Here is an 11,680-nt window from a genome sequence, read left to right as displayed (position 1 = left end):
GTTGAAATAGTAAAACAGGATAGAAGAATATCAGGAAGACAGATCAGAAAGACCGACATAGTGGCTAGAAATACTTGCTGCAAATGTGTCATTATTTTTAAAAATGTGTTCTAGTAATATACAGCCAACATCTGGATAATTTTAATGCATATTTATTCAGCTTCACAGGGTGCCAACATTTCTCTGGACCTGCCGATTTGTGTAACAGATAACACAGTAGCTTGCAAAAGCATGAATAATATTTGCACTAGGTTTTGCTATGTATTATGTAGAGCTTATTACTTCTAAATACAGGTACACAATATGACCAAAATTCAATTTACTGTCCAAACTGATGCTGCGTTTATTTTACACAGAGCTCATTCTACAGTTACTTTTACTGCTGATAACCCACTGCAGCAGAATTCAAATAAATCAATGTCGACTCTTAATACGGTATTCAGGAAAGTCAAAACAGCCAAGCAAACCAAGATTAAAGGAATATGGAGAACGATAGTAGCCATCTTAGCTTACACTTTTTGTGCACTTGCCAGCTGAGCACAGCAACAGTATATGTTGTAGGCACAGATAAGCAAATCAGCCTAAAGTGGCTACACAAGTGCCGGCTAATGACCATCGCCAACAAGAGAGAACCTAACCATCTCCCCATGACATTCAATGGCATTACCATCGCTGAGCCTCACTAGCAACACCCTGGGGGGGGTTACCATTGACCAGAAACAGAACTGGACCAGCCATATAAATAAAGTGACTACAAGAGCAGGTCAGAGGCTGGGAATTCTGCGGAGAGGGACTCACCTCCTGACTCCCAAAGCCTGTCCACCATTTACAAGGCACAAGTCACGAGTGTGATTAATGCTCTCCATGTGCCTGGATGAGTGCAGCTCCAACAACACTCAAGAAGATCAACACCATCCAGGACAAAGCAGCCCACTTGACTAGCACCCCATCCACTATCTTCAACATTTGCTCCCTCCAGCACCAACACACAGTGTCACAGTATATAGCATCTACAAGATGCACTGCAGGAACTCACCAAGGCTCTTTCGACAGCATCTCCCAAATCTGTGGCTTTGACCACCTAGAAGGACAAGGGCAGCAGATGCATGGGAACATCATCACCTGAAAGTTAGCCTCCAAGGTCAGACACCATCCTGACTTGGAACTGTATCGCTGTTCCTTTACTGTCACTGGGTCAAAATCCCAAAAACTCCCTTCCCAACAGCACTGTGGATGTTCCTACAATACATGGACTGCAACAGTTCAAGAAAGCAACACACCACCACCTTCTCAAGAGAATTTAGCGATGAGCAATAAATGTTGGCCTAGCCAGCGATGCCCACATCTCATGAATTTAAAAAAAAAGACTGGTTGCACTTTATTAAACAGAAAGATGCTTAAGAGTCAATCTTACTGTCTTCATTTCTCAAAACTTTCAAATGCATCTCAAACCACAGTCAATCAACAATGATATGAAGATTTGGACCACAGTGAAGTTATGCTTAACTTACTATTTTTTGTGCTTGTGGTGATGGGGCGGTGGGGGAGAATGGGGGTTTGGTGGTGATGTGGGTGGGTAGAGGGTGGACAAATGTAGGGAGAGGAAAGGCTATCATTTGAGGATCAGATTTGTCAATCATATAAATCCTATAAATTTTCAACAAATCCTAAATATGTCTCGACAAGACCAAGTTCATGGGAATTACTTTTGGCTTGGTAATGCACTCTCCACACTATTAATCGAATTGGCCAATCTGCAGAATAACACCCCATGAAGGCCAAAATTCTTGATAAGATAATTGGTAAAGCGATTAGATTGAAACAAATGCAGACAGCTCAACAATATTAAACTATTACATCCGTATCTTTGATTACAATGAAGGCTTATGTTGTAAACTTCAATGGATTTGGATACATCAGCATCTCAAAGGATTTAAGCACAATAAACAAGGAACCATTTATATCAAAACACACCATGGCTCATTAACTACTAGAAACCAGCATGATAATCCTGGTGTCAAAAAGCCACAGACAGAACCCAGAACAAGCAGCTTTACATTATGTGGACTTTACACTGAAAATTAATTACAGGACATGGCATTTGTTTACACTGGCAATGTACACTAATAGTATCTTAATTGAATTCAAAAACGTGGCAGCTGCACTCATTAGGAGTTTTGCAGTGTACAGTTATTCTAACACTGTCATTAATCAAACACACACTGAACAGATTCAGAAATTATAAGTCCCTGACAAAATGAAGCTACTGTTAATGTTTTTTTCCTTTTCACTATGAAGTACAAAAGATCAACACCCTCAGCCCTCTTATCAGTTAAAATGAGCACGTGGCAAAGTCTGAATTGGTTCTTTCCCTTGAAGTTAACATTCAAATTAGGATTCGGGAAGACGGTCATACACTGCACTCTCCTGTTTTTACCTAAACCCAATGCTCGACAGAACCCAGCTCTCTGTCAAGGCAATTGAAAACACACAAGCAGCCTACAGGGCCAACAAAAGAAAATATACCTCTGATGCCGTCAAGATGATAGGAGCACTCTGCTTTACATCAGGGTATGCCGTCAACAGCAGTTCTTCAATTCTCAGCTTTAATGTTCAAATGGGCTGCCTAATCTCAGATCAGGTTGACTCATGGATTTAATTAGCAGATGTTTTCTTTGATCAAGGGGTTCTGGCTTATTCCATTATAAATAACACTGATTCAATTAACTAACAAATCCAGTCCCTGGGTCCATGCAAGGCTTTTTTTGAATCTCAATAGACTGTTTCGTCTTTGTGGGTGCGCACATCATAGGCTTCTAGATTAATGGGAATTTCAGTATACATTTGATTTATCATCACAGTCTCCTAAATTAAATTGGTAAACTGCAGGAGATATTGTTTGATTTGAAACAGGAAATAAAATATGCAGTTTGCCAGACGTGCACATTTTGAAGCCTACAAAAAACAAAGAGTAATGCTTTCAAAAGCTGTTGAGAAAACTTGAGGTTGTGCGTTAACCTACTGAACCTGTTCAAACAACATACTTGCTAAAAGTCACAACCAACAGAATTCAGCTGAATGCGATTAAGCAGTTCATGTGTCTGGTTGTCTTCACTGATGAATAATCAACCAAAAGATTAACAGCTATACATTGAAAATATGTGCGTTCTTCCGATATCTGCTTTTTGGGACATCTGATCAGTATAATATAATAATGCAGACAAAACTCAAACCAAGCAGCTCCCACCCCACCCCCATTTTATGGCAGGAGTCTTGGAATACATCTCAGCAAAAGCAAAATATAGAAAAGGATGCGCAGACTATGGGAACAGCAGTTAGACCATTGTGAAAGACGATAAACAAAATCTTTTAAATGAACAAGGTTTTAAGATATTTTACTCTTTAAGTGAATACATTTGATTACACAGATTGCTGAGCAGGTGCATTTGGACTAGAAGATTTACTGCTAGAGCTGAATTAACATTCCCAGATATAGTCAATAATCCTGCATGCTTCAGCGATCGTCATTTCAGCTTTGCATGTTAATCCAGACGTTTCATACTGTCACATTCACTAATTTTTCCAAGTCAGTTCCCTGACAAACTTGCTATTTAAACCAAAATTTAAAAACAGATGCCACTCCCAAAACAACTCCACTTTCCTGTCATTATCTTATCGACTAAGCCACGAGCAACTTAACTTATGGAATCTGCCACTAAAATCCACATTTATTCTTGTGCTCAACTGAGCAGCCTCCCATAGATTATCCACTTTTTCAGCTCATTCAAAAATTTGCTGTCCATATCCTATTCTGCAACAAATTCCATCACTCCGACCAGTGCTTGCCTGCTGTGGCTTCTGGTTTCCCCAGTGCCTCAAATTAAAGTACTCATCCTCATGTTTAAATCCCTTCATAGCCCCTCCCATCCCAAACATTCTCCAATCTACAACCCTCCTCACCTCACCACAGTGTAACTGTGACTAACAGTGACTAGAGAAAAATCCCCCTCCTGTCCTACATATTTGTGTGCACCCATCTTTACCCCATTCACCTTTCCCTTGAGTTCCATCTTCTATTCATGAGTGGGAGACAAAAAAATAGCTCGACACTACAAAAACATGGATCATGGAATGACTCTCACTGGGTAAATATTTGCAATATGGGACCTTGCAATGAAGATAAGGCCCAAAATCAAAATACCCTCCCTGTCTAGACTAACCAGGGCCAATTCATCGTCAGGGTCTATTAAAGCATTTCCCAGTGCAAGTCATAACACCTCAGGGAGAGAAAAGAAATATTGGACCATCAGTACATCATTTTCACTTGCATGGCCTGTAATGGGGCAGAACTTCCTACAGTTAATGCTCTGTTGCTTTCTCTTTCGTAGAGGAGTACAGAAGGAAAGAGGAAAAGAGTGTGAAGAAAGCAAGAAAAAAAAATAAAAAGAACAGGAGATCAAGAAAGGCCTATTCAATCCTATCAACACCTGGGAAAGTGGATAACAGAACTGAGGAACATTAAAAGACAATAAAACACAGGTAATCAAACACCAATATTCCCTTGTGCTATCTGACAGCATCCTACTATCAGCATTCTAACATGGTCCTTTCCAACTGGGATTGTGCTTACCTGGTTGATCCAGGAGTAGGATTGCATGGTGCCCATTGGTTTGCATCAAGTGTTTCATGCTCCATGGGCACTACATGGTTAGCATAACTGTGCCTGCACTTTTCGTTTGCCTTGAATAAACCACTGTAGTGGTACCCTCCTCATAGGAGAAACTTGTCAGCAATTGCCTGTCATTTTGTGGCATTGGGGAACCTTAATATTTTATTAGTTCAAACAAAATAGACAAAAAAAAAAGAGAATGCTCAAATTTTAACTTAATCTACGAAGGTCCTCTAACATTTCCCCTTTATGACCCTATCTCCCTCTTTTTAGGTGCTATTTTTAACCTGCATTTGGGGTTATATCTTTTTCTCTCTAACGATTCTCAGTTGATTCAACTGAAGTCCCGGCTGTCTGAAATAACCGGATGGAGCTTTCGTGGAAATTCCGATAATACAGAGCTCTAAGGCAAACAGACATGTTGGAACAAATTGTCTTGCTCTGAAGTTTATATTAAAATTCAAAATGTTGCTCTCTGTGAAGCAGCAACTGGAGAACTCCCACAACTATTAAGCAGCATGGAGGCAGGATCTGAACATTTGTATTAAAAATTAAATGAGAATATGGCGCTGGTGGAGAAGTACTCCCAAATCAGGGAAACCAAAGTGATTCATAATGGTTTCTGGGCTGCGCAAACAGCACACTTTTGAAAAAGTTCGAATTCATTAAAACTTACTCCTTTGTCTGTCAACACTTTGCTTTGAGCAATAGCAGGTGTCTAGGCTCCAGTCCAATCAAATGAGCTTTACCTTAGTCAGAGCGATGAAAGATAGTACAGCTACTGCTGTGAACATCACAGTTGGGATCAGCATCACAACCGCTGAGCCAACGTTTGTCCCAAAGAAGGCAACTGTAGCTATCCAGCCACTGTTGGGAGAAAATGACACATATATTAGTCTCAGCCACAGTGCACCAATAATTTTATTTTAATAACTCTCACAGTAACCTGAACGATACCACATATACATTAAATTGATGCAAATTTTATACATCTGCTGTACGCTAACTTTGTAATAATATTGACTCCATCTTAAATTCACTGGATGTGAAGCACTTTCAGATGTCCCATGGGCACAGTAAGATGTTACATAAATGCAAGTTCTTTCTGCCTCCAGCATTTGTCGCAATCCTTTGAACTATTATTATTAATAAAACAGTTTTGTTGACTTCCCAATGTCTTCCATAATAAATTAGTTTACAAGCTTGGGGGGTGGAGGATTTCCTGCAACATGCAACACTACTGCATGATTTTGGGGCAAGAGAGGGGTAAGCAGATCTGGAATATGGGCTGGGCACTCATTCTGCCGGCTCCTGAAATCCACCACGACTTCTGGGATTTCCGTGTCAGAAGTGATGGTGGGTCTTGCCTGTCTTAACCCCCCCCACTTCAGCTAAATAATTACATTTGATGTTGATAAGGGGAATAGGTCATCCAATGTAATTCCGATTATTGAAGCCTTAGCAAAGTCCAGCATTAGGTCTACCCATGTGTTTTGGCAATCAGCACGCAAGTGCATTCTTGGCATCTACCATTACCATTTGGCGATCAGCACCTACCATTACCAAGACGGTGAATGAGAGCAGGTTTACAAATTCACCTTGCCTTGTGCTATCATTGGCGGAAGTTGTTTTTCCTCTCCAGCCAGAGCTGCCATTACGTCACAGTGGATGTGACAGCCATTTCCCTTCCCCCACAGCACCGGCGAGTGGGGCAGCAGTAATACTGGTAGCCCAATAACACAAAAATCCAGATTCCTGCCAGGTTAGGAAATCCAGCCTTCCATGTAAAATACAATATAAGTCTTTTAACAGGAACATGCCTTGGCATCCAAAACCTTTCCTTTATTAAATTATTCCCACTCTCAAAGTATTGTGCAGTTTATTCATTCATACGTGCTCTGCTCAAAGGCAGGTTCTTGGCTTATTGTCTGCTGATGCTTCATCTTTAGCCGTTTCCTTGGCCGTTTCCATCAGTGATGGTTTGCAATTGCCTTCCGGTCTCAGGGGCCGAGCGAGGAGGCAAGCCCCAAGTCTACCTCAGCAAGAATGGAAATTGAACTTGAGCTACTGATGATGTCGTCCTGAACCACTAGCTAGCCATCTAGCCAACTGAGCTACCCAGCCCTCAATTGCGCAGTTAATGAAAAATAAATTAGTGCTCACGAAGATGTTAATAATCAAAAGTTAGCTTTTTAAAAAAATTACAATAGAGATTAGCATCAATTATTTAATTCACAGTACAGGTCCTGTCCATTGTTCCTGTCCAGAAAAAGAAGGTTTTAGTTAGCGTTTCTCACACAAAAGGGATAAATGTTTTCCAGTAAGTTGTATCTTATCCCAATCTTTAGTCAACATTGACTCACTTACCCCTTCATCCGTCTCGTTGCAATGTGGTCAATGCTCATTTACCACACCAATCTTTCCTGGCAAATAAAGGACATCCAACTTGCCTGTTGTTTAGTGAAACCCCCATTGAATCCTCCACTGTCTCAAAATTGATTAGTATTTGTTAATTGATAAGATGAGTCCCAACAAAAAAAATCCATACCGGAACCATCCTTCTTCTAGGGTTGGGATGCTTTGAAAGATGTCTGGCACTTATGCACTATGACGGTGTCTACAGTTATTAGGCCATTAAAACTCATTAAATGTTTGTTGACAAGAAAATGGAGTGTGCTGGAGACCCAGTGATAGTGTATAGATAGCTACTCGTGGGACGAAGGGAAAATGGAAAGAACAATTTATTACACAAAATCTGCCGATCAATAGGCAATTAACAGGTTGCAGGCTTTTTGCTCAAAGCAAAAATTAAAGGTGAAATGCATTTTCCATTGAACTGAAATATAAATTTTTGCTAGGTCAGATAGGGATGGGATCAAGCATACATATTCACACTGCAGAGACTTATAAAAGCAGTTCAATACACAAATCTTTTGTTCTTAAAGCAGCCCCAGTAATAGTATAGAGGCTATATGATCAACATAAGGACAAAACAAAAGCCAATTTCTCAGAGGAGAAACATCACACTGGTACTGGGGGCCAGGGGTGGTGGGTGGGAAGGGAGAAAAAGGGATGCGGCCCTCCTACACAGCATTTAATATATTTCGATCTCAACCTGCAGCAGTGAATACGCTAATATGAAACAATGAAATAGACCAATGTCAGAAGTTAAAGGTTCTTTCACTAGTTGCCATCTCATACGTTCTGAAAATTGGATATAGCAATTGTAAATGATGCATTTAAATTAATTATGGTACCTGCCATCACTTTGGGGCTAAACCTTCAAATGAGGCATGATACAGACGATGAATGGATGGTTGATTCTTATTTGTTGTGCTGGTAGTAACATTGGCGTAACAGTAAAAATAGTGTGCTACGAAACCCATCTTAAACCTGAGTAAGGCTGGAAAAATCCCTATTCAATGGGCAAACCCCAAATCAGTAACTAATGTTGATAATGCTCTCTGGAAGGCCATGTACCCCCAAACGAGTCCTGTGATGTCAAATTAATATGAGAAAATAGTAAACAAAATACGACCAAGTGAATATTTCAAAAAATGTTGTTACCGAGACAGCTATGTAAATTAGTGTTAATTCATCACCCGATTTCAACAAATCTACCAGGGTTTCATACATCAGAACACGATTAGCTTGTGTTATTTTGTTCATTGGCCATTTTCCCAGTAATAGGTCCTAACAGTACTTGCTTAAGAGCCAACTAGAGAAAAAAAAACCATGACCATTCTAATATTAATATTGGAATGCTCATTTCCAGCATTGTTAACCGAGGCCCACAACTATTCAGCTTAATGCTCCAGAATACAAACTCCCACTGTCACATTAATACAAGTCCACTAAATCCCTTTTTATTTTAAAAATGAGTCAGATTCCGATTATGAGTTATGATGCTTTTTATAAGTTTCTTTTGATATAAATTAAACTTAGTGAAGCCTGAGCATTATTGAATTCCTTCAGAAGGTATAAATCAAACCAGCCAAATTAAATTGCAATGGATATTAATATTTATATTTGTTTAATTATTAAAATATTGTTCAGACAAGCATTTCAGTGGGTTTTTATTAGGTCCAAGATATGAAATATGGAGTCCAATGTTTCAGAAAGATGCTCCACAGTTAAGGAAACTGGAATGTTAAGCTGATCATGAATCACAAAAAGTTAGCCATCCTTTATCAGTCCACTCACAGGCTTGAATTTTTCCCGCATCAGGCGGGCTCAGCTGGAGCGATCGTGGAGCCGACTGCGATCAGCTCCGCACCGCCATTTTACACGGGAGGGCCAATTAAGGCCCACCCAGCGTAATACGGGAGCAGTAGTGCTTGGCGCTACCTGTGCGGGTGGGGGGAGGAGGGAGAGTCGGGGCCAACGCTCTTTCGGCAGGCGCACGGGGCCTCAGGGAGATTGAAGCGCTTTTGAAAATAATAAATAAAATCAATACAAATTAAATGAAACATGTCCCATCATGCGACTGTGTCACATGAGATGGGACATGTTTTTATTTTTCAGGAAAACTCTTTATTCAATTCATAAAAGCTTTAGGAAACCTCATCCCACGAGTGGGATGAGGTTTCCTAAAAAACGTAAAGGCCTTTTCGCCTGCCCGCCAACCGTAAGGTTGGACGGGCAGCGTTAACATGACATGAATTCATTCTCTGGCGCGCCCGCTGAATGAAACGATGCGATGACATCGGGGCGCACACCCGACGTCATCGCGCGCGTCATTTTACCCGCCAGCGTATCGGGCCTGCCCCGGCACACCGAATTAAAAATCCCGGCCATAGTGGTGGGTGTAAAGGAGTAGCCGTCAGACATGTATGATCTTAAGGACAGTTCTGGACATGACAGCATTTGCAAAAAAGGTGAAAATCACTGGGTCATCACACCCAGTGGGTTCTAATCGTTAATCTGGCACCAGTGCCTCCACTACTTTGTATGAACTGAATAGGCATTTGCTAACTTAAGCAATGCCAAGTTTCCTGGTTCACAATGGCAGCAATATTTTAAGCACAATAGGGTCAGCTTACCAGTGATGTGGCGAACAGCTTTGTCGCATTGACTCAAACTTTAAAGCTTCCAAATTTGAGAACAAGGTTGGCTTATCAGCAGCTAAACGATGTTCACTGCAGACTGTTCTGGGTTATTATTAGTGAAGCTGGGCTTCTGCAAACTGCTGTCTCCAAGGTACACCTCGGAACTTTGGATTATAGTCAACATTGGACCTCTTTATAAATAAAACAGCTGTTGGTCATGATCACGGAGAATGAGATGAAGGGCACCACAGCTTTCTGAAATGTCCTTTGCATGAAATGAGCACTTCTTGATTAAATAAATTCCAACCCTGTGAACCGAGAAATTTAAAACCTACTCTTCTCGATACTGCAAATGTTAATGCATGACCCAGCCCTATATCAGCAACCCACCATCTCTGACTTTATAATGAGAATTTATATGGGACCATTGATAACCATAACCTATGCTGAAAGGGTTAGAAGAGGAATGGGAGGAGGCTCATGTGGGGCATAAACATCAATGTGGAGCACAAAGATCAGCATGAACCACTTGGGCTGAATGGCCTGTTTCCATACTATACAGTCTATGGAATGTAGTGAAATATCCCAAGATGATTAACAAACAGGGTCAGGTGGACATAAAAGCACAAGACAAGAGAGATGAGCATAGGTGTAGTGAAAGAAGCGGGTTTTAAAAGGAGGCTTCTGAAGTTTCAGGAGAGGTGCAACAAGGAAGCAAGGGTCTGAAGGAGAATTCGAAAATATGGGAACAAAATGATGAAGGTGCACAGTAAACAAGAGTTACTAAATCAGAGTCCTCTATTATATTATTTTCAGTGATAGCCAACGAAGATTCCAACTTCTGAAACTTTGTAGCCCAGCTAATAATGATGGAGTAGTCTCTGGTTACCCAACTTTAAACAGGTCCCCTTGATTAACCTCCTTCTCATATAAAATACATTTAACTGAGTGGCAGAAAATTCCAACAATATTCAAGTCTTCAGCACTTTACACACTACAATTGGTACAAGAAGAAACTGATTCTTACCAGACTCCCCAGCCAGGGATTCCAACTGCTTGAATAATGCTGATTACCAGCTGGGCCATGAACGTGAAGAAGAATGCCATAAAATTGAATGAACTATCTGACCTAAAGGTGCAAGCATAGGACAGAAGACATTTTCAGTCGACAACCATTTGGTGGCTCTAGCAGCTTGATGGCAAAACGTCCTGCTCATGCCTAGCTGTACATTGGTCTCCGATGATATAAAATATCTGGATCAAGAAGGTCAATTTAGTATTCACTTGGAGTACCAGCTTAAAAAGTGGAAAACATAATCAAAACCTCTAAAATACTGCAGCTGCGGTCATTGAGAAGGGTGAAAAAGCGGAACCAGAACACGGTCAATTTTAAAGGCAACTCAAAGGAAAGCTGCATGTGAACCAGATTATTAAATCGTGGCTGCCGTGTTCAACTAAATTCGACTGTCCCTTAATCTTGTAACATAATTGGTTAAATGACTAAAACGAAAGAAGCTAATGAAGCTCCGACATGATTGGTAAACTAATGCCGATTTTGCCAGCCTATACATAAAGATTGTACATTCAAGATCCGCACGCTACAGAACCTGACAGTCTCACACATGACAAGGTCTTAATGCTTATGTTTCATGTGGCACTCGACAACAAAATGCTCTTTTTCTTCTGCATTAAAAAAGACATACCTGGGAAGAGGCGAAAGTTAATAAAAAGTCAATTTAGGTCCAAAAAGGCAGAAGTGTTTATAACTCAAGCCTTAAATTAAAATTGGTATACGTAAAATTAACATTGTCGAATCGACGCAGCCAACAGCAACTCCAGTGGATTTAGATGAAGAACTTTGTGTAGCTTGACTTTGAAGAGAGGGAGGGTGGAGTGGAGAACAGAAATAAAGAGAGGCAAGGGTCAGTCCCACTCGGCAGGGTTATGGAGTGGAACTGATCAA

The 11,680-nt window shown here is 40.6% G+C and overlaps 1 protein-coding gene and 1 long non-coding RNA gene across 4 annotated transcripts in view; one reads left to right on the top strand and one right to left on the bottom strand.

Moving 5' to 3' along the window:
• Positions 1 to 11,680, top strand: part of LOC144670076 (uncharacterized) — a 149,313-nt gene that overhangs the window by 8,280 nt on the left and 129,353 nt on the right. The window contains exon 2 of the long non-coding RNA XR_013573817.1: positions 4,389 to 4,539. This is a non-coding gene — a long non-coding RNA (uncharacterized LOC144670076). The remainder of the gene's footprint in view (positions 1 to 4,388; positions 4,540 to 11,680) is intronic.
• LOC144670074 (secretory carrier-associated membrane protein 5-like) overlaps positions 1 to 11,680 on the bottom strand; it is a 60,519-nt gene that overhangs the window by 7,165 nt on the left and 41,674 nt on the right. For all 3 annotated transcript variants that reach the window (XM_078532468.1, XM_078532469.1, XM_078532467.1), the window contains 2 exons: positions 10,745 to 10,846; positions 5,419 to 5,536 (listed from right to left, as the gene is read on the bottom strand). In XM_078532468.1, coding sequence (XP_078388594.1) covers positions 5,419 to 5,536; positions 10,745 to 10,846 — 220 coding nt within the window. The remainder of the gene's footprint in view (positions 1 to 5,418; positions 5,537 to 10,744; positions 10,847 to 11,680) is intronic.

This window comes from Cetorhinus maximus, chromosome 30 (genome assembly GCF_964194155.1).
Source record: "Cetorhinus maximus chromosome 30, sCetMax3.hap1.1, whole genome shotgun sequence".
Classification (NCBI taxonomy): domain Eukaryota; kingdom Metazoa; phylum Chordata; class Chondrichthyes; order Lamniformes; family Cetorhinidae; genus Cetorhinus; species Cetorhinus maximus.
This window is presented reverse-complemented; position numbering and strand designations above follow the sequence as displayed.